Here is a 22,964-nt window from a genome sequence, read left to right as displayed (position 1 = left end):
TCCCTGCAGCCCCTTGGGACACTCACTCCGGCCTCGAGGCAGCCCGGCTGTGGTGAAACAGGATGAGGGTACCCAGGGTCATTCCCAGGTTGGTCCTGCCCACGCCTGTCTGGCAGCTGAAGAGGAGAGCAGGGGGAGGCCTGTGGGCATCTCGGAGCGGCAGCAGGCTGGGGGTCTCCTGGGAAAGACCATGACCGTCAGCAACAGGGGGACCTGAAAACCCCTTCTGCTGGGGCCCAAGTCAGGGGAGGGGGTCGTGACATCAGCCCACCCCTGCCCCACAGTCTTGGGCAAAGGGGGCCCAGAGAGGCAGGTGGCTCAGCCTCTTTTACTAAACTTCAAAGTCCGATCTGTTCCCACCTGCCCCCGGGGAGCGCGGCCCTGCCTCCTTCCCTGGCCCCGGGGGAGCTCCACGAGCTGGTCCTGGAAGTGAGATGGCCCAGGGGGCCAGACCTGTATCTAACAACCCCCCACCCCACGAGATACAAATTAAATAAGGTGGCCTCCCGAAAGGGCTGGAGAAGAAACACCACCAGTACTCAGGAAACACCAGCTCAGGAGCCTACAGATAAGAATTTTTTAGCTCCAGTAACTTGATGTCTAGAGAGGTCAGGTGATTCGTCCAAGCTCACACAGCAAGTTAGCAGCTGAGCCTGCCCAGAGCCCCATCCCTCAGACCATCAATGCTTGGCTGGCCTTAGAGAATATACACTCCCACACACACCCCACACAGAGATACACACACACACACACACACACACACACACACACTCGACCTCCTACACAACACAGAAGGGAGCCTTCCTCTGAGGAAAGCCAGAGGCCACACTCTCCCTGAGCATCTCCATGGAGACAGGGCCTAGACACAGACCTGCTCTCCAGGGACCTGTCCCTACTCCGTGCTCCCATCACCCCCTCCTGCGCTGACTTACCCGAAGGACGCTTACAAAGGCATCAAACTGGGCTTCCAGGGGGGCCCCTTGCTCTGGCAGGGGCAGGCGGTGGTACCTGCCAGGTGAGGGAGAGAAACCCATCAGGCAGGCTACCCATCCTGGGCATCCCCCCGCCCCCCGCATTCTTGTGGGAGAGAGAGGTGTAGGGAATTCCGCCCAACCTGCAGACGGTGAAACTGAGGCCACAGCTGGAGAGCACAGCCAGAGAACACCCATGCCCAGCACACCGGCCTCCCGTGTGGCCCCGAGTCATCTGGTGACCCCAGGCGGGACCGGCCCTCAGTACCTGTAGGTGGGCTGCAGGAAGAGAGGCCGCTTGAACACCTCCTCGGTCACGTGCACATCGTCCTCACCCCGGATGGCCACAGCATGGGGCTCCCCCAGCAGATCCTCAATATTGTGGTACACGTGGTACGTGTTCTCACTCAGCTGGGCAAAGTCATGGATCTAGATGGAGGAGTGGGGGCCAGAGGGCCATGACTGACCTCCAGGCCCCTCCCGGCCTTCCTGGCCGAGCCGTAGAGTGAGGAGACCGCATGGAGGCCCCGGATCGGCTGCTCCTCCCCCAGCGGGAACTAGCTGACCACAGGTGCTCTGTGCTCTGGGAGTCCTGACGGGATGGGGGTGGCCAGTGGCCTGAGGGCGGCCACTCCACGAAGGTGATGCGGCCCCCACCGGGGCCACGGAGGAAGTGCCCTTCCCAGTGGGCCGCAGGAATCAGCTAAGCCTTCACACTGAAGGACAGGGGGCGCGCAGTCAGCTGGGCGCTAGAGGACACGAGGCCTCACAGGGCGACGGAGGACAACCATGTTCCCGCCCATCTGGGGCACCGTGACCGCGGAGAGGAGACACTCACCCGGGCCTCACAGCTCACAGAGGGCTGAACCTCAGCGTTGGCACTCCTCGGCTAAATGAGGGTGCTGAGTGTGGAGGAGGTGTGCGGGGCGGGAAAGGGGCCCAGGCAAACAGAGCCGGGAACAGCCAGCCCTTCCTCTGGCTTCCCGTGAGCTGGTCCTGCAGACAGCTGCTCGCCCAAGCAAGGGAGAAAGTGGGGGACAGCAAAGCTGGGCTGGGGGCCAGCGTCGCAGCTCAGCTGCCTGCGGCCTACCGGGGGGGAGGGCCTCCTCCGAGCCACTGACCCTCACCTCCTTCCGGATGGCCAGCTCCAGGCTCTCTGCCTGGATGCCAGGTCCAAGGCCCTGCAGGTTCTCACGAAGATTCTGCTTGTCTCGAGGTGTGTAGGGCACGAAGTCCTCACCGGCACGCAGGAACAGCACGGGCTCCTCCCGCACGCAGAAGATGACGCACTCCTGCCAGGAGCCGAAGGAGGAAGGAAGCCGTCGCCACTACCCGGCACGGACACCCGACCCGCTGCATCACCCCTGCGCCTTTGTGCAGGCTGTGCCCCCCTCCTCAAGCGCCCATCACCCCACCCTCTCCCTGCAACATGAATCCCACCCCCCACCCCCCCCAAGCAAAGCTCAGTCCAAAGGCCACCTGCTCCCGACGCCTCTCCCTCTCCTCGGGGCCAACAGCCCTTTGTCCGAAGCCAGGGTGTTAATTCCTGCTTCGTGCTAGCATTATCAGTGCGTATGTCTCCCTTCATGGCTACAGGTTCCTTACAAGCGAACGGTATCCTGGTCATTTCCACTTCCCCCCAGCTCCTGGCGCAAAGCCCTGGATAAGCCAAGGGCTCGGTACACACCAGGCGAAAAAAATGGATGTCTCCCCGTCCCCCGGGCAATCATTCACTGAACACCTGACAGGCGGAGGGAGGTAAGCGGCCAGACCCTTCCCCGTGGGCCTTGCCATCGAGCTGGGAAGACGCGAGCTGCACGGGGCTCGCACCCCACCCCACTCTGGCTCACTCGAGGACTCTCCAGCTATCCCAGGTCAAATCAGACTCGGGCTGCCCACGCTGAGCCTGAAATCACAGCGGACCCGCAGCCTCTGTCCTGCAGACACTCAAAACCCCACCTCGGCATCAGGCAGGAAAGAGGAATCATTAAAAGCTGCCATTTCGAGTCCAGATGTCTAGTTCGGGTCTTGGGGACACCACTCATAAGCTGTGTCATTTATCCTCTCTGGGTCTCGGTTTTCTCCTCCGTGAAATGGGAGCAACCACCCCACCTTCATAGGGCTGACGTGTGTGTGACTCTTGTTATGACCTGGACCCTATTGTCACCCTGTCACCCTCTCACTTCTCCAAGGTTCTCAAAGTGGGGTGTGTAAGGGCCTTCTGACCTCAGGGCTCCCGTGTCCACACATTACAGGGCAATAAATATTCACCCAGAATTTCCCAACCATGCTGCTCACGGTGATCATCATGGCATTCAAGGCCTGGCAGAGCCTGGTCTGGGTCACCAGCCACCATCATGTGGCCGGGCCCCTCCAGAACCTCTGAAGTTGCAAAGGAGTCCCTTTGCCAGACTTGGGGGGCTAGACCCTGCCTGGGAAGCAGTCATACTTACCTTGTGTCCATCCTCCTGGAGTTTCTGGAGGACCCGCCTGAATCCGGAGAGGGTGGGTTGCCCCATGCCGAACACGGTGAGCCCACCCCGCACCTGCCGGAAGTTGGGGGCCCCACAGCTCTGCACGGTGCCCAGAACATCCATCTTCTCAACAACATCCCGCACCAGGAAGTAGCGACCCTGGCAGGGGGAGAGACACGAGGGGTCACTCAGATGGCTCAGGGACATCTTCTACAGCCCTGTCCCAGGCCCCAGAGGATGAAGAGCAGAGAGATGGGGCAGGGGACATGGTCTTCAAGTTGTCTGCAGACTTCCGGAAAAGACAAACAAAATATGTGACCATCTGTGATGCCAAGAAGGGTCTCATCTAACATGGGAAAGGGAAAGACAGCTCCTCCTGATGGAGAATCAGAGAAGGCTTCATGTAGGAGGCAGCATCGAAGCCAGGCCTTGAGGAAAGCAAGCAGGGAGAGGCACTCTTGCGGCAGGAAACGGAGTCTGACTCTAGGGTGGGGCCCGAAGCTCTCCAGGAGGAAAGCCTATGTCTCCCTCAGCCAGTGGAAGGGCATGGAGAAGGGGCCCAAGCAGGGAGTCACAGCTGGGGCCCCAGGAATCAGCGAGAGGAAGACTAAACTAGCTCCTTCCTAAGGTCCTGAAGTTCTGAGGCTGCCCAGGTCTCTCCCCTCCCCAGCTGGAGTGAATGGATGCAATGACTGCTGAGTAGAAGGTGGGGAGGGCAAGAGAAGCCAGGACGGTTCGTTCCTGGGCACAAATGAACTCTGGCATCACCTGTCCAGGCCCCTGCCTTCAGTATGACCCACAGGACATTGCCTGACCGATCAGAAACGGAACCAGTTCTTCCAAATGCCAGAAAATCCCAGCTACTCTTTCAACAAATATAGCTTAATCGGCATGATTACTCATTCACTATTTATTGAGCACCTACATTGCTAGAACCAAGTACCGTTCTGGGGCTGGGGGCTACAGCAGTAAACCAGAAAAATGAAAAGTCGTCTGTCCTTGGGGACCTCGCTTTCTAGGGGATATTTGAGGGGGAAAAATAGCTAAGCAATAGAAGTTCTGGAGCTTCGAGAACGGGATGGAGATCCCTAGGCCGAGGGGAGCAGTCTGAGGCCGGGTACCTATTCTTCCTGCTGCTCCGAGGGAGGGGTGCGGGCAGGCGAGGGGAGGGCAGGGACCTGGCAGAAGAGAAGAGCAGTGACCCCAGACACCAGAGGGTAAGAGGAAGTGGGTGAGGACTCCGGAGGGTGGGGTAAGGACATGAAGCAGAGAAGGGGCCGGGGTCCGTGGGAGGTGGGGGGGTGGGGTGGGGGGAAAGGAGGAGTGAGGGAACCTGTGAGGAAGGAGGACAGGGTGGGGGTGGGGAAGGCCGCCGGGGGAGGGAAGGGCAGGGCTGACCTCACCTGCACCAGGTAGTGCTCAGGGGTGGCCTCTGAGAGCCGGCCCAGCGTGTAATGGGCCTTGAGTAGCTCGTCATGGATCTGGAACTCCTCCCTGCAGTTGTACCTGCCAGGGCAGAATGGAGCCCAAGTCAGAAAACCTTCACGATCAGGGTACCCTCCACCCTCACCAGACCCCTCAACAAGGCCACCCCTGTAGCCCAGGCAGCTACAAGTTTGTGGCAGAGGCGGCCTGGCGTCGCCTGTACAGAAGCCTGGAACTGTGATTGGCCATCTGGCTGAGGACTACATTTCCCAGCGTCCCTTGCAGCTAGGCTGGTCATGTGATTTAGTTTTGGCTAATGGGATATGAGAAGTGCTGGGGGCAACTTCTGGGTCACTCCCTTAAAGGGAAGGTGGGTGCCTCTACGTTCTCTCCTCCCAGCTAGCGTCCAGAAGAGATGGTGAGAAGCAGATACTGATGGTGGCGGGGCACCGAGAGAGGAGAAGCCTAGCTAATCACAAAGTGGCCATTCCAGCCTGGCGCACCTCCCGGACTCTGGTGCAGAGAGAAAGGCCTTGTTTAAGGTCTCCAATTCGAGGGTTACTTGGGGCCCCCACCGTCTCTGAGAACAAGCCCGCAGCGCGGTGAGGTGGCTCAGGACTCTGGCTTTGGGGTGCCGTGACCCGGGCACGAACCCAACTCCACCGCTCGGCCATTTCTTGGCTTTGGAGTTCCTCACTCTGTCTCTGTGGCTCCGTTTCCAGTAATTCTCACCTCCTAGGGCTGCTGTGAGAATTCAGTGCACTGCTGTGTGGGAAGTGCTCAGCCAAGGGCCTTGGGCACAGTAAGCGCCTATTGATACAATAATTCTTACTAGTAGCCCCGCTACCTTCGCACAGGGCCATTTCAAACAAAACCCAGGGGTACAAAACCAGATTTCTGCAGATGCTAAGCCAGGGCGGGTCTGTGCCCTCAAGACACAACACGCTTCCGTGCTGATTATGACAGTGAGACGACCTCCCGGCACTCGGGCCCCAGCGTCTGCTCTCTACGAAGGAATTGCACCTGGGAAAGGCAGGGCGGAGGAATGATTGGGGCAGGGGAGCACTCGACGAGAAGTCAAGAGACCGGGGATCCCGCTCCCAGCTCTGCCTCGTCTCACCGCGTGCTGGGCAAATCCTCTACCCCCAGAAGCTTGGTTTGGGGTATTTAGATCCAGTTTTCACATCTGATCGGAAACGTGTTAGATCAGGAGCCGGCAAACCTTCTGTATCGAGAACTGGGTAGTAAATAATTTTGGCTTGTGAGCCACACAGTGTCCGCTGCAACAACTCAGCTCTGCTCCTGAAGTGTTAAGCATCCACAGATAGTAAATAAATGAATAGGAATGGCAGTGTTCCAATAAAACTTTATTCACAAAAACGGATGCTAGGTGCGATTTGGCCCACAGGACACAGTTCACCCGCCCCTGTGCTGGATGACCTCTAAGGTCTCTTGCACCCAAACACACTATAACCCAAGGGATGCTGTGCTCACGCTGGCTCCAGGAGGCATGCATAGTCCCACTGTGGCAGATTTGTACAGCAGTTCCGTGACCTTCCTGAGCTATACCACTTGGTTCAATATTTTGTACATCAAAACCCACATAATCTGATAGGAAAAATGAGACCCAGAGAGGGAACATGCTTTGCCCCAGGGCACAGAGCAAGGCCCAGGATGTGCGTCTCCTATACCGCCCCTCAGGGGCCAAACCTAGATGTGTCACCTCTGATAGAGAGAATACACGTCGAGTCTCTTGTATGTAACATCTCTTCTTTTCCCCTGATCATGAGCACAGCAATGGATTATGACAATCTTCCTGTCAGGCCCCAAAGCCAGCAGGCCGGATTTATCATTCCCACCCCTCGGGTTTCCTTACACAGAAAGTCCCATCTGCTGGGTCTCTGCCCAGCTTCTGTGTGTGGAACACAATTCACCCTCAGCTCATCATGTCCTACTTCCTGCATCCTGGAGGGGCCCAGAGGCAGAGTCCATGTAAGATAAGGCTTCCTGATTCACCAGGAGACAGACCCAATGCCTCTTCTGCCCCCGGGCCTCTGGTTCACAGCACCCCCTCCTTCAGTGACCCCACAGGGCAGGCAGGGTTGCAGAGCCCCCTTCTTGGCCCTCTTCCTCTGGATGCATGTAGTGTATCCAGAGGTCTCAAAATGTAGTGCCGGAACAAACCCTCAGCCTCTTCCGGGACTGTGCCTGAAGGACCTAATTAAGAGAGTTGACCAACAGCTCCCAGCCTTTCAAGCCATAGCCCTTTAACCACCTGGTATTAACCTCAGTTTTGAACCGTAATTACGAGCTGCGGAAAAATAAGTCTAAATTCTATGCGTCTAAGTACATAAACTCCCTTTGAAAATGTTCAGCCACAAATTATTTTCAAAAGGGTGTCCCCCCTTTTGAAAGGGTGTCCCCACCCCACCCCTACAGCCATTCCTCCCTCGCCATGCTTCTAAGCCTGTGGACAGGAGAAGTAACACGAGCTAAGAGACACGCGACAGAGACCCGCCCAGCCACTCGCTTGCCGTGTGACTCCAGACCGACTGCGCAACCTCTGGGTCTCAGTGTCTTCATCTGTGAGGGCAGTTTGTAGACTAGGTGTTACATGCCACCACCCCTCCAGGCATGTCTTCTGGGGACACGGCCACTCTCCCCCGCCCCGCCACTCACGTGATCACGACGGGGGCCACTTTGTTGGGGATGATGGACTTGGCTTTACTGTTGTGCAAGCCTGTGGTCTGGAAGGAGTGGACACTGGGTGAGTGCTGACCGTCCATCGGGCCACCGCCCTGGAGGCCCTCGAGGGGGGCACCCGCCGAAACCGTCTGCTGGGCTGTGCTGGCCGTTGTACCCATAGTCTGCTGGCAGCCTCAGGCCCCAACACCTGTGGGATGAGAGGGCACGTGGTGGAGGAAGGGGTGGGGAAATCCACAGCAGGAGGGGACCTGGCCCACCTGTACCTCCCCTGTGTAGACGCCAAGTGTGAGGCCCAGCGAGGGCCAGCTCTCCCTGTAGTTGGAGACGGAGGGCAGGTGTGCTGCCTTCCACGCGTTTGCCAAGTGCCTACTATGTGCCTGGCCCTCTGCTGCTGCTTTGGGAGGGTGACGGACATAAAAAGATAAACACACGGCCCCTGACCCCTTATAGTTACACTCCTCTGGCAAAAACATGACTGTTAGGAAGGGGATAACCCTCCACACCAGGTCAGGACCTAGGGCTCTGAGTGACTGGGCCAGGCCCTCCAGACACGGGTAAGTTGGAAGACTGGTGGGGGGGGGGAGGGAGGTGGGGGCAGCAGGTACAGAGGGAAGTCAGGCTTGGATTTGAAGGGTGTGGATGGGAACAGGGTGCAGGAGGACACTCTAGGCATGAATATCACAGAATGAGGCTGGGGACATCCGGACAACATGAGCTTTCAGCAGATCAAGGGTTTAGTGAGAGCACCAGGCCCTTGAACTTGACATCACGGTCATCAATACCACCATCAACGGCCAAGGCTTCGGCCCTGCATGAGGCAGGCTGGACACCTGCTAGATGCAGTGATTCCCCTGGTGGGGCTCTCTCCCAGAGAAATACTGGGACGTATGCAAAAACCAGGCTTCGAAGATGGGTCGCTCCCAGAAGTGTTGGTTACGATGGCAAAAGACACAGGAAACAACCTCCAGCCAACAACAGGGGCTTTGTTGGGTAAAGTACGGGACATCTCTAAGGCGGAAGGCTAAATGGCCACTAAAAACATCATCATGATGGCTTTGGAAAGACATCTAGGAAACAGGGCTGCAAGGCAAGGACCGGCTGCCATCCCATTTTAATTCATGAAAGCGTATCAGCAGAAGAATCTGGGAGATACCCATCAAGATGTTATTTGGAGTTATCACCAAGTGATGCAATTATGGCTAATTTGTGTCTTCTTTTGTTTTTTTCTCCTCCGAACACTGGGTAATAAAGTTAAGGCCCATTTAACACAAGTGAGAGAATGGCTGGGGAAGCGGCTGGGGACCAGTGAGGGGCTGCTAGAGGGCGTGAGAGGGCCTGGCCCCGGTCGGAGAGCCACAGTGCTGCTGGACAGGCAAGGGGCCGGGAATTCTACGTGGAGCTCCGAGGGTCCAGCAGCCCTTGGCCCTGGTGGACCTGATGGTCTAGGATCAGGACAGGAGGGTGCAACCCCCCCCCGCCCGCCGTCTCAAAACCGGGAGTAGCACCTCAGGAAGGGGATGGCGGAGTCAGGGGTCAGCGGGTCAGTCTGGAGGCTGAACTCACTGTGCCTTCTCTCCCCCCAGCCCTGGGGGAGTACTCAGGCTGCCCCTCCCCAGAGCCACCTAGACAGAATGACTAGACTCATCCACCCCTCCTCCAACCCTCCCAAACCACCACCTGTCACTGTCCCTGTCCCTCTCCTGTCGGGAAAGGGTTGCTTCTCTCCCTCCGGCCCAGCCTTGTCATCCTTGAAAACTCCCAGCAGCCATGTGACAGCCTTGTTAACACGCACACCTTGTGCTCATGAGAGTCCCATCATACAGGGTCCAATTTTTCCCTCCCTCCCTGTCTCTGTCTCCTTCCCTGCCCCCCCTTCCCCCTCCCCACTGTCAAAAATGGAGGGGATGAGCCTCTGTTCCTAAACAGAAACATAGGCTGCTCAGATTGCACGAGTGGGCCCCAGAGCCAGAAACTTCTCTCCACTTCACTTGCTGTGGCAGGCCCCCAACACAGCTCACCCAAGTTCCCCAGACCCCGCCGGGCAGTCTGGGCCAAGGAGGCACAGATAGGAACAGCCTCCTCCAACAACAACATGGGCAGCTGTCCCAAACGAGGGCACGGGCGACAGGACACGGGAAGGGCCTACAGGAGGCCGCAGCTGATCACAGCTGCCCGGCCACGGCCAGGCCCGGCTCCCTTCGTGCTGAGCTGTGGCTGACCCCCCCCACCCCTCCTACCCTGCGCCACTCCCACGGCTCCAGCCCCAGCCACCCCTGTTTTTCACGGGCTCCACGGACGACGCCAGGCCCCAGCTGGGGCCCTAGAAGACATATGTGCACAGCTGTAGGGTCCGAGGTGGAGGAAGGACAATATCCTTTGAAAGTTGACCTGCTTCCAAACAGTCTAGAGGAGGGTGAAGCCCCGGGATCCCCAGGCTTCCCGCTCTACGCTCTCCCCCTGAAACCTCCCCACCCTGCCTGGAGTGCGGCTTGTTAGCTAGCACAGGGGCCTCATCCTACTGGCCACGTGCTGAGGGGCCCCGGGCAACTTCCCCACGTCCCCATCTGTAAAATGACAGTGAGGGACGGGATGGCCCCAAAGGCTCTTCCAGATTCACGTGGATCTGGCTCCCAAGACCGGCAGTCCCGGTGGTCCCATCCCTACTGTGGCGGTGAGCACAGGGGGAGGGTGAGTTGCTGGGGTCCCGGGTGCTCAAACCTCTGCTTGGGGGGAGAATGGGGAAGGTGGGGTGTGTGAGGGAAACTGAAAGAAGTGGTCCATGAGCCTGGATGGTTTCTTAAGAATTCCACTAGCCCAGCACTTCCTTCGATCGACGTGAAGGCCGTCCCCACCGTGCTGCAGAGCCCGGGACACGGGAGCCAAAGAGCTCACAGGCAGGCTGCATCACACGGCCACCCAGGTGCCCCCAGATTTTATTTTTTTAAAGACACATCAGTGGGGCACCTGAGTGGCTGAGTCGGTTAAGCGTCCGACTCTTGGTTTCAGCTCAGGTCATGATCCCAGGGTCGTGGGATCGAGCCCTGTGTCAGGTTCCACGCTCAGAGATTCTCTCTCTCCCACTGCCTTTGCCCCTCTGGTGCTTTCTCACTCTCTCTCTAAAAAAGTAAATAGGGGCGCCTGGGTGGCGCAGTCGGTTAAGCGTCCGACTTCAGCCAGGTCACGATCTCGCGGTCTGTGAGTTCGAGCCCCGCGTCAGGCTCTGGGCTGATGGCTCGGAGCCTGGAGCCTGTTTCCGATTCTGTGTCTCCCTCTCTCTCTGCCCCTCCCCCATTCATGCTGTGTCTCTCTCTGTCCCAAAAATAAATAAACGTTAAAAAAATTAAAAAAAAAATTTAATCTTAATGTACCTGCTAGGTGATCTAGTTAATACAATAACAACTAACAACCTGTATTATTACATCACTAATTTGTTTTTTTGTATTTTGATAGCTCTCTGAATGCAACTTACTTCCCTCTGTCATCCCATATATTTTGTGCACTTGAAAACAGTCTGAAAAGGGGGTCCGTGAGTTTTTGCCAGATTGCTAGGGATTCTTGGAGAAAGAAAGAAAGAAAGAAAGAAAGAAAGAAAGAAAGAGGGAGGGAGGGAGGGAGGGAGGGAGGGAGGAAGGAAGGAAGGAAGGAAGGAAGGAAGGAAGAGGGAGGAAGAAAGGGAAAGAAAGGAAGAAAACCCTAATTTGAGGGAAGAGTATTTCCCACCAAACCCAGGAACTCTTTCACCTTCTCCTTTACTCCTGTTTGTTAACATATCGAAGCATCTACGAAGAACCAACCACCCAACAACCCTGTAAGGTCCAGCCTCACTGTCCATTTTCAAAGGAGGATGGCTGACCCTTGGTGAGCGGTGGCGTTGGGAAGGGCTCCTCATTGCTTTGCCTCCCTGCCTCTTCACAGCTCACCCTGAGAGCTGGAGCTTGCCCACACTGTCCCCTCCCTCCCTCCTGGATCTGTACGACCCCCACTCATCCACTCCATGCTCTGCCAGAGCACCCCAGACACAGCCTACCCAGAGAGGTGGAGGGATGCATGGTTTCCCACGGAGGGAGTGAGGACTCTGGGACCCACTGCTCCCACAGAAGCCCTCAGCCGCCAGCTAAAGAAGCCACGGAAACATCTGGACTACAGCTATCACGGCCACGGAAACATCTGGACTACAGCTATCACGGCGTTTGAGAAAGTCCCCCACACAGACATGCACCCTCCGGCCTCCACACCCAGTCATTCTCGAGAAAAAAGAAACAATGTCCGGAACCCTTGGCAGAGAGGTGACCTTGTTTCCCCAGGAAGAATTCAACTTTAGGAGCTGGAATATGAGCTCTGGCTCGTCAACTACCCGCCTGATGCTACAGCATAAGTGCCCAGCCTGCGGAGTGATGAGCTTCTCGTCAATGGTGGTATTCAAGCCAAGGGGGTGCTGCAGATGACCACTCTGGATCCTGGAGTAGGGAGGACAGGCGAGAGGTTCAAGAGCGGATTCCCAAGGCCACAGCCTGAAACACCCCGTGAGTCCAAGTCTGTTTCTTTTCATCCAATTTTTGGTAGAACTGGATCGCCACTATTCTGGTCTCAGTTTCCCCATCTCTGATCCAAAGCTCACAAGCCCCCCCTTTTTTGCCCCATCCTGGTGCAGCAGCCGTGACCTTCAGGCATGGCAAACCCCGCGGGCTTTTCCAAAGCACAGTTTGGCTCTTGGGACCGAAGCAGAAAGCTGCATGTGAGCTATGGACCCCAGCCACCACCTGGCCCCGTCCTTTCTCCTGCCCTCCCTGCCCACCGGGATGGACCTCAGACCCCCTTGCAAAATCTCAAGTCCCGCTTTAGGAAAAGATGTGACTACAGCAGCCAAAACAAATGACTGTCACCACGGGCCCCTAAAAGCAGATTCAGAGCCGGCTACACCCCTGGAGGTCAACAAGTCCAACCCTCTCTGTCTACTCACGAGGAAATGGAGACCCAGAGCGGGAAAGTGATGTCCTCCAACTCACAAGGACAGAATTAAAACCCAGAGCTCCTGCCTCCCCACTCCAGGGCTCCCTGACTGGGCCACACTGACTCTAGACTGAGGCAAAGGGGAAGACCGCTGTGAGCATAGGGAGATAACGTTGAGTAGATAGTGTACAAACGTGTAATTATGCTAGTCAAATCAGGGTGTGTGGTCAGGAGTGTGTGATGCCTGTGCCTGCCTTGGGGGGGAGGGGGCAGATCTAAACAGACCCCTGAGGTAGCCTCTAGTGACCATGACTGTAGAGAGGAGGCCCCAAGACGGCCAAGGGGTCAATCTCCTGGAGCAAAGCACTTGACATAGAATATCTCATTTAACCCTGAGTCCCCTCCCAAAAGAGGGGCTAACTCTTACAACTTGGTACCAAATTCACAAGAAATCCAATTAAAAATGGGCAAAAGATGGGGCACCTGATTAGCTCGGTCGGTGGAGCATGTGTCTCTTGATCTCCGGATTGTACGTTCAAACCCCACGTTGGCTGTAGAGACTACTTAAAAATAAAACTTTTTTTTTTTTTAAGTAGGCTCCATGCCCAATGTGGGGCTTGAACTCACAACCCTGAGATCAAGAGTCACATGCTCTACTGAGTGAGCCAGTTGGGCACCCAGAAAAATAAAATCTTAAAAAAAAAAAAAAATTGGCAGGGCGCCTGGGTGGCTCAGTCGGTTAAGTGTCCGACTTCGGCTCAGGTCATGATCTCGTGCTCCGTGAGTTCGAGCCCCGCATCAGGCTCTGTGCTGACAGCTCAGAGCCTGGAGCCTGTTTCAGATTCTGTGTCTCCCTCTCTCTCTGACCCTCCCCTGTTCATGCTCTTTCTCTGTCTCAAAAATAAATAAAAACGTTAAAAAAAAATTTTTTTTAAATTAAGTCCATCTATTTCTTTTCACATTCTTTTTTTTTTTTTTTCCAGTAGGCTCCATGTCCAGCACTGAGCCCAACGTGGAGCTTGAACTCACGACCTAAGATCATGACCTGAGCTGAAACCAAGAGTCGGCCACTTCACCGACTGAGCCACCCAAGGGGCCCCTGCTTCTTTTCACATTCTTAACGTAACTCTTGAAAATGATGCAGGTGGCCCATGTTACGTTTCTACTGGACCGTGCTGCTGGGTCTCAGTGCTCTGCGGGCCGGAGGGCACCCCTCGGCCAGCTCGGGGTCGTCAGAGTCGAGCCCCGCACCTGCTGCAGGTAAAAATAATTCTACTACAGGCACGAGGACGCCTGGGAAGCCAGTGTCAGCGTTCCCACTTACAGAGAGAAAAGTGGAGGCTCACGGAAGCTGTAAGTGACTCTCCAATGGCCTGGCACCCCGCTGGGGACACAGTGGCTCTGACTCTGTGAAGCACGGGCCCAAAACTGGCTGGTTCCCATCTCCACCACTCCTTAGCGCCTCTGGGGGCGTGGCTTCACTTCTCTGCGTGTCAGTTTCCCCTGTTATTAACAGGGGACAGGAGGACCCTTCCTGTGCCTCCCCAGTTGGGTTGTAGGAGGATGAAATTGGCAAGTATGCAGAAAGCAACACCCAGCCAGCCAGACATGCAGCGGGGGCTCCCCCCGGGGCCCATCCTCAAGGCACTTCTCTCTCCCCCTTCTCCATGTCCCTTCCCTGCCACCGCTGGACCTGAACCTCCCTGACGGGGCCTCACCCAGACACAGCCTATAAAAGGAAGGGTCTGGAGGAATACGTGGGCTCAGCAATCCTCCAGCAGGGCTGGGGTGTCCTCCCTGGTAACGCACAGTTAGCTCAGTCATAGCTCCCCATTTCCCTCCGTCTGGTGGGCCGCTTATGGAGGCGTCCTCCGGCTGTAATCAAGAATCAGGACAGCCCTGCTCTGTGGCCTCGGGCAAGTCCTCTGCCCACTCTGGAACTCTCCCCATAGAAGAATGGTTTGGCCCTCCTCCAGCTTCCTCCAACCTCTGCCGTCACCAGGTCCAGGCCACCAGCTCCTCAGCGGGCCAAGCAGAGCAGCCCCCAGCCGGTGTCCCCTTCCCTGTGCCCCCACAATCCATTCTCCATGCAGCAGCCAGAAGGATCAGGGCACCTGGGGGGCTCAGTTGGTTCAGCGCCCAACTCTTGATTTCGGCTCAGGTCATGATCTCATGGTTTGTGAGAGCGAGCCCTGCATCAGGCTCTGTGCTGACAGCATGAAGCCTGCTTGGGATTCTCTCTCCGCCCCTCCCTGGCTCATGCGCACTCGCGTGCTCTCTCTCTCTCTCTCTCTCAAAAATAAACATTAAAAAAAAAAAAAAAAAAACCTAAATCAGGTCATGTTTTCTCCTCCGGGCACACTGCAACATCCAGACCCATCCCCTGGTGAGGAGGCCCCACCCTCTGACCTCACTCACCCTGTGTCCTCACCTCCGTGCTCCAGCCACTGGCCACAGCCCCCTCCTTCTTCCACCGCCCCAGGCCCACTCCTCCTCATGAAGGCTGCACACCTACCACCCCTCTGTTTGAAACATTCTTCAGCTTGTTCACATGGCTGCCCCCTCCTGAGGTCTTGGCTCAGATGTCCCTCCTCAGGGAGGCCTCTCCGAGCCCCTGGTGATGCTGTCTGCCCACACCAGCCCGCACAACCTCTGTCCATCCACGAGCCCCTTTTATTTCCTAACTGCCTCATTGACAGGGTTATGGGTGTCACCTCAGCCTCCCTCGGCGAGCAGGGTCAGTGCCTGACTCACCCACATCGTGGCCCCAGCACCAGGACAGTGCCTGGGGCCTGACAGATGCTCAGGAAGTATTTATGAGATGAACATATGACCAGCCTAAGGCACCTGAGCTTCCAGGCCTCACAGGGCAGTGGGCATCCGGCACCAAGAAGCAGGTCACAGTCCTCCACAAGAGGGTGTAGAGAGAAGCCGCTCCCACCCAATCCTCCTCTCACCTGGACGGCCCTCCTCACCCCCACCCCCCACATTCCACACAACCCTAGATGTTAAAGCCCAGCTCCTCCAGGAAGCCCTCCCTGACTACACACCCACCTCCGCTTCTCAACACCCAGAGCCCACTATGAGCATCACGAGACCGAACACTCCATTCCCCTCCACTGCATGCTGTTCCCGGCAGGGGCCATCCCGTGTCCTTCCTGGCTCCGTCAGCTGCCTGGCCCAAGGGAGGAGCTGCACACAGGATCACAGAACATGTCAGCTCTATTTTATTCCCCGCCCTGCCTGGCTCGCCGTTGATGGGGACAAGGGTGGCACTCAGCAACAAGAGGGCACAGATGACAGGAAGGGTGTTTACTTAGACATCATGGTGCATATTCCTGAGTGGGAGCACTCAGTGAGGTATTCATTTTCCTCTTGTTTATCCCTCGCTTCTCAATTTCCTACAATGAGCATGATTACTTTGGGAATTTTTTTTTTTTAAGTATAGTTATTTGTAATAGTTTCAAAGTTGGACAAAGGTCACAGCTCCTCACCTAGGACGTCCCCTTTCCCCCCACCATGCTCCTCGGCTGTGTCTTTGTCCCCCACCCCACCCCACTGCCCTCTGCCTATTACCATCTATGTTCCCGTGAAAATTACTCCACCTCGTACAGCCTGGTGGGATTTTTCGTGTCTCTGTGGTTTTTCTATCTTCGCTAATGTCAACAACCTCAAAAGAAGCAACACAGGGGGTTGTTGACCCCCGCTTTATTTTTTTAAGTCTATTTATTTTGAGAGAGAGAGAGAGAGAGAGAGAGAGCGAGCGCAGGGGAGGGACAAAGAGAGAGGGAGAGAGAGAATCCCAAGCAGGCTCCACGCTGTCAGCACAGAGCCCGACACGGGCTTGAGCTCATGAACCGTTGAGATCGTGACCTGAGCTCAAATCAAAAGTCAGATGCTTAACTGACTGAGCCACCCAGGCGTCCCCACTTTACAGAAAAGACAGTTAAGCAGGGCCACCAACAGGAATTTCCCGAGGCTCCACTGCTTAGTAGAGGCAGAGTCGCCTGGCTTCTGCTGCAAGGCCCAGCCCCTCAATTCACGTCTCCGAGGGCCACCCAAACCTATCCCTCCACAGCCTCCTTCCCTCAGCCTCCTCTTGAAAACTAGGAGAACAAAACATAAAATAAAGCCACCAGTGGTCCGGGATCACAGGAGACCTTTATCTGCTAAACTGTGTGCTTTTGAACTGCTTTTATTTTTTTCTAAACGGAAAACAAGATCTAAAAGTTAAAAGCAGAGAGTGGAGGAATGTTCAGCGGGTGGACTGCCCCCGTGGGGTGGGCCCTGAGTTCTGGGCTTCCGCCTGCAAACAGCAGGGAGCCTCTGAGGGCCCAAGTTCTGGAAGGGAGAGGTCACCTCTGTCACACCCGGAGACGGCATGCTGGGGTGGGCTTGGAGCCGGGAGTGGACAGCGTGGGCAGAGGGACTGGGCAGCCAGCTGAGAAGCTGTGGCAAGTGGGGGCCAGCAAGGGCCACAGGTCCCACTGCAGATGGGGTGCCAAAGCTGGGAGAGGCCGCAGGTGGGGCGGGGGGGGTGGGGGTGGGGAGGAAGCCCTGCCCTCTGTGAGGGGGAGAAGCTGTCGGCGCCTGACAGGTGGAAGGCAGAAGAGGGGCTCCTGCCTGCCCTGCAGCCAGCAAAGACCTTCGCACTTGTCACCACATGCTCCAGCATGGCCCCTGAGGCTTCTGAAATGTGGGACCCTCAGGAAGGAAAAGGGTCCTTTCCGGCACCCTTACTTGCCTGCCTCCAGGCCTGGGGAGCCCCCCCACTTCTGAAGCTCCCCATGCGGGTCAGCTCTGCCTGACAGAAAGCTCTGCCTCTGTGGGGGCTCAGACTGGGGAGGGGAGGAAAGGCTATAAGGAACATTCTGGGGGCCAGAATGGGGAAAATCTGAATATGGATAGTATGTTGAATAAAGAAGTTAATCATACTGTGGATACTGTGTTCCTAGGAGACCCAGGCAGAAGCGTCTAGAGGGGAAGCACCTTGATGTCTGTCACTCTTGGATGGTTGAGAGAGAGAGAGAGAGAGGACGAGAATGCACACGAGCAAATGTAGCAAATGTCAGCAATGTGCCAGCACAGGGTGTCATGGCAGGAAGGCAGTCCTGGGGCCCTCCTGTCCTCGAGGGGGTAGAAGAGGGCTCCCTGGGGCAACGTCCTGTCCCCCTGTGTCACAGCACCTGAAGCCCTTCTGTATTTTCCCCAGGTCTGTGAGTCCCCTGGCCTCCGGGCCACCTCCAGTGAGGGAGTCTGTCCTCTGGCTCAGGCCCCAGCAGCCCAGACACAGGCCACACTTCCTGGGCAGACCCTGACCCCCTCAGGAGAGCCTGGCCCACCTCCCTTGCTCTGACCACTGCCACCAGGCTACCTCCTAACCTCTAGAGGGCTTCTCTTCTCCCTCTTGCTGGCCCTGGGGCATGTGGCTTTCTGGTCCCAAGACAGGACGGACTCCCCCCTGGGAAAATCTCCCTGGAAGAGACCATCAGTCCCTCAAGTGCCGGACCAGCTTCTCAGCCTGTGAACGTCCTCAAGTTTGACCAAAATGCTCACAATGCCTCCACTCCCTCCCTCCCCACCATGTGTATGAAACAAACCAGACGAGGGGCAGGGGCATACTCCCTGCCTCCCCTGCAGCTACCCGTGACTAGTCCTAGCTAATGGAACATAAGGGGCAGTGTCCCATGGCAAGTTCCAGAACCTTGCCTCTGAGCCCCCTTCCCCCCCTTCCTCCATCCCGCTGTCTGGAACACAGATGTGATGACTGATGTTTCGCAGCCATCTTGGAACCACGAGCATGTGAAGCCGCCGCCTCGGAATGGCGGAGGTCAAGGTCCCCCAAGGAATCCATGGAGTGGAACCACCACCCCAGGCGTGGGCCGCAAAGCTCTGGGTTTGGACAGGACTTAGAAATAAACTTCCATCTTGTGTAAACTACGGTTATTTGGCTTTTCCTATTACTCGCAGCCAAATCTAATCCTGACTAATGCACTCCATTATTTTTAGTTTTGACCCTCAATGACCACGTGCCACATGGCAACAAGACAGAACTTACTTCTTTCCCCTTTTGCAGGAGAACGTCAAGTTTCCCTGCTGGTAAGAGTCAGGCAGAGCGACGCCGGGAGCCTGTGAGCCCAACCCATGCTGGGGTATGGGGGTTCAAGGGATATAGAAGATACCAGCTCTGGCCACCAAGGCCCACGGGGCAGCTGAGGAGACAATTAGGGCACCGCTGATGGCTACACGGTGTGGTGCAGCAACCTTCCCCGAGTCAGCTGCAGAGATTTAGAAAGTTCTAAGCAACTAACTGTTTGTTCCACGCTCTACACAGACGCTTGGCCTCCACTGCTCCAAAAAGGCAGAGAGAGAATGCAAGTGTCTCCCACGTGGAGTCTCTCTGTGTCCCTCTCGGGGCCTTACTGAGGAGCAGATCTCCCGGAAAATAAGAAGGTATTATCTGGATGGGAGGGCCCCTGCCTGTTGGGATTTTTCACGGGGAGCAAGAGGAGGGGAATGTAAAAATTCCCAGGGAAGGCCCAGTCAGCTCTGCGAGGGCAGTCATTCTGTTCCTGAGAGTCTGAAGCTCCGTCCACGTCCAGGTTCCATGCACCTGGGACTGTTGGGGGGGAGGACCCTGCGGAGAACAGGGTTAAGAGTGCCCGGACATGCTCTCCTGCTCAGCTCCAAGAAGTTGGGCATCTGAGCATATCAGGGTCAGCAGAAACCTAGAGTTTCCTGAGACCCCACCCACACAGGGCCTTGCTGACGCTCTCCTCGCTGCTTCCAGGGACTGGGCCCCAAAGGGCCAGTGGGAACTGAGGCTGGAACCCCACTTCTGACCTCCAGGAATGCCACAGGGGCCTGAAGCATCTCTTCAAGGAGCCGTGAAGATCCGGGACCCAGTTCTGGGGTCTGTCCCCATCCTTCTACCTCTGCAGCTTCCGGTCTACACTCCCTTGCTTGGCATTCGAGACCCCTCTTCCCACCCTCACCGCCCCTATTACCCTGCACATCCCCAGAGTTCCAGGCAACCCCCGGTCCCAGATGGCCTACGGTACAGAGCAGAAAAGGCACGGGTGGATGTCCCTCTCCAGCTTGGGCTTTCCGAGAGGTCTCAAGTCCAGTACAACCCAGTACAGAACTCAAGTTCAGTTTTGGCAGCTGAACCCTTTGTATAAAACCGATCCTTTGTGAAAGTCCGACGTGCAATACAGCCCAGTGTGCAGTACAGCCAGGAGCTGAGCCCCTGGGCTGGCTGCCAGCCCAGGAAGAGAGATGGACACCCTCCCGCCTCCAGACCCCAGCACGGGGCCTCTCCTCGTCAGCGACCGCTCCAGAGCGGCTGGCCGGAGACGCTCAAAGCCCTTTCCTGCTCGGACCTCCCAGGGCACATCCAGCCCTTCCCTGCCCCCTTACATCTGTCCTCCCTGGTCCCACAACCAGAGACATCCCCCCCCCCCCGCCCTCACCCCCTCACTCCCTCCGTCAACGTCCAGTGGAAATGCCCCCTCTTTCTCCAAGCCTGCCAGCGTGCAGCCTGCACCCCAGCAAGCTTAGCCTCGAGCTCCCTGGCCTGGGGTTTGGTAAGGACACGCTTCACCTCCCCACTCTGGACCCATGCTCCTCCAGGGCCGCCACAGGGCTAAACCCACAATAGTTGTGGGTCCCAAATATCATTCCCCTAAATAAATTCCACATTCACAGTCCCGTTTCAGCTTCAGAATAATCCTACGAGAAAAGCAGAAACACAGGCAATTGTGCCATTTAGCAGACGGGAAAACTGAGGCTCAGAGAGTTTACTGCATGACATAAGAACAGAACCAGGCCTCTGGTTCCACAGCCCGGGCTCTTTCTCATGCAACACCCAGCCACCCTCTCCCATTTCTCCCGACGCGACCCTCGCTTTCCCACTAGATGAAGGAAACTTAAGCCACGGACCTGGTAGAAGGCAGAGAACATGCTGGACCCAGAAAAGAGAACCGCTTCCAGGGCCACAGCCTGTCATACACCCCAGGCGGCCAGATGCCCTGGATGGGTAACAATGGAGCTAAAAATAGGGCAGGAGGCTGAGTGGCCAGCTGTAGGAAACATCTGCCTTTGCTGCAGAACAAACATGAAGGAAGTCACCCTGCTGCAGGGGTCCCCGAGGGTGGGGCAGGGGAGGGCTGGGGGCGGGGGAGGGGAGGATAAAACTTTCAGGTCTGTACCCAGGGCAGGGGCTCCCACCAGCGCCTACCTGCCCTGGGCCTTGTCCCGCCCAACACACACACACACACACACACACACACACACACACACACACGATACACAGTTTAAATCCACCTTGTTCACGAACATGCATCTCAGAGTCAGATGTACCTTTGAGATCCCAGCCTGTTCCTCTCATTTTATAGAAGAGAAAACTGAGGTCCAGAGTAGACCAGACAACTGCCCACAGTCACAGGGACAGTCGACAGCAGGGCCGGGACCAGGCGTCTCCTTACGCCTCTCTTCTGCTCCTCCCTGCCCATCTGCTTCACGGAGCATGTCCACCCAGGGCCAGGAAAGACCCTGCCGAGGAAGAGCTCTCCGGCTCCCCAGAAGGGAACACGCCAAGCAGAGGAGACAGGTCAGCATGAAAGACGTCAGTTTAGACCCAAGGAGGAACCACGTAGCAATTCATGACTCCCCCCAAGCACACCCAGCCTCCCCTTCGGCCTACGGCTCCCGAACTCCCACCCTTGTTCTCTAAACTCAAGCCAAAGTGAAATTCTTTCAATCCCTGGAGCAGACATCTCAACGGGCCTTTGCAAATAATTAGCAATAATGACAAAAATAAGAATAACGCAGAGGTGCCTCTTACAGCCCAGGGGGTTGGGGTGGGGTGTTCTAGAGTCTATGCAGGGCAGAAACTGGGGCCTTTGAAAATTCTTAAAATGACCCATCCAGGACAAGGCTGCCCCATCTCTCAATTGGTCCAACCCAGTCAGCTTTCCTCCAGTGACGGCACAGATGTCAGTTTCCTTGCTGAGCCGCAAATGAAGTTTGCCGGTCACACACCAGCCTCGTGTTCATGCACTCCACGTCTTCCTGCCCCACTTGCTCTCTCTGCCTCGCGGACTCCCATCCCTGAACCAGGAGGCCTCCTTCACCTTCCCCAGACCACATCCCAGCATGGCTGTTGCCACCCTGAAGCACCCCCCCCCCCCCCCCCCCGGCCGGGGGGGGGCCCCCCCCGGGCCCCCCCCCCCCCCCCCCCGGCCAGGGCTGGGGCTGGCCTCTGATGGCATCTCAGGGCTTGGCACAACGTAGCCACTCGAATGAACAAAACCGGACAGATTTTTCAGGAACAACAACAACCAACCAAAAGATTGGTTCTGTGGGTGTCTACGCTGTGTGCATAAATGAGACGGTACGGGTGGGTTTAGCCCAGGGCCCAGAACGCAACAGGCACTCTGTAAATGCAGCCACGTTTCGACTGCTGCAAGAAAGTGGGGGCTGGGAGGAGGTTCGTGAGGAAGGGCCATGAAGGCCAGAAGCTGTGGAGGCCCCTCCAGGCCAGGAAGCGGGGAGGACGACTCTGAGGGCCCCCCGTCTGAGAAACAGACCCCACCCTTGCAGGAGAATCGCCTGGCTGAGACCCCCGGGTCTCTCCCGTTGACTCACACTCCCCCCGCCTCCCAGAGGGACAAGAAAAGCGGGGTCCCTAAGAAGTCCCCTGGGCTCTTCACTCACTCCTGAGGACCAAACACACTAGCAGCTTGACCAGGATCCGAAATCACAAACGACGAAATTCTAACCCCAAATGGCTTAACATCTCCACCACCACCCTCCGAGGTGCGGCCTCAGGTCTGTTAGCGGGGAGAGGATGACGGTGGCAGCGGGCAGATGTCCCGGAGCCCCGGACGGGCCCAAGCACTGCGCTGAGGCCATTCGCCTACCATCTGGTCCACAGCTCCGACGGCACGCCCTGCAGGACCGGGGGCCCTAACACCTTCCAGGAGTCCACAAGGTCAACGCTATTCTCGGGACAGCTCCGAGATATCACTGCTGTCTCACTGTAGTGATGGAGGCAAAGCCACGGCAGCAGGTAAAACTCAGCAAGGGGCAGCGCACTGGTCCTGAACTAGGCTGCCCGAGTCACTCACAGTGACAGAACAAGCCAGTGTCACCTAAGGAGGTCCTGGATGAAGCAGAAGAGCTCATTTCACTGAAGTTCAGCCTTGCGTATGTGTCTTTTCGCTATTCTGTGTGATGACGGTGTGTACCTGGGCTGTGTGGGGGTACGACAGGTGTCTGGGGGGACGGCACTTGTGAGCCCACCAGAGCTGTCTGCCAAACTAGCCTCTTTGTGCACCAAAAACCAGCCAACAGACAGACAGACAGACGCCAGTTATTCAGAACTGGGTATCTGGCGGACAGTTTCTCAAAAATGAACCAGGCAAGCCTGTCCTTT

The 22,964-nt window shown here is 56.7% G+C and overlaps 1 protein-coding gene across 2 annotated transcripts in view; it reads right to left on the bottom strand.

Annotated features, from left to right (window-relative positions):
• The window catches only part of PALD1 (phosphatase domain containing paladin 1), a 72,235-nt gene that overhangs the window by 28,561 nt on the left and 20,710 nt on the right, over positions 1–22,964 (bottom strand). For both annotated transcript variants that reach the window (XM_049646158.1, XM_049646159.1), the window contains exons 2-8: positions 7,550–7,763; positions 4,849–4,951; positions 3,425–3,604; positions 2,099–2,263; positions 1,240–1,400; positions 933–1,008; positions 27–178 (exon numbers count right to left, since the gene is read on the bottom strand). In XM_049646158.1, the coding sequence (XP_049502115.1) occupies positions 27–178; positions 933–1,008; positions 1,240–1,400; positions 2,099–2,263; positions 3,425–3,604; positions 4,849–4,951; positions 7,550–7,734 (1,022 nt within the window). In that variant the 5' untranslated portion in view covers positions 7,735–7,763. The remainder of the gene's footprint in view (positions 1–26; positions 179–932; positions 1,009–1,239; positions 1,401–2,098; positions 2,264–3,424; positions 3,605–4,848; positions 4,952–7,549; positions 7,764–22,964) is intronic.

This window comes from Panthera uncia, chromosome D2 (genome assembly GCF_023721935.1).
Source record: "Panthera uncia isolate 11264 chromosome D2, Puncia_PCG_1.0, whole genome shotgun sequence".
Lineage (NCBI taxonomy): Eukaryota > Metazoa > Chordata > Mammalia > Carnivora > Felidae > Panthera > Panthera uncia.
This window is presented reverse-complemented; position numbering and strand designations above follow the sequence as displayed.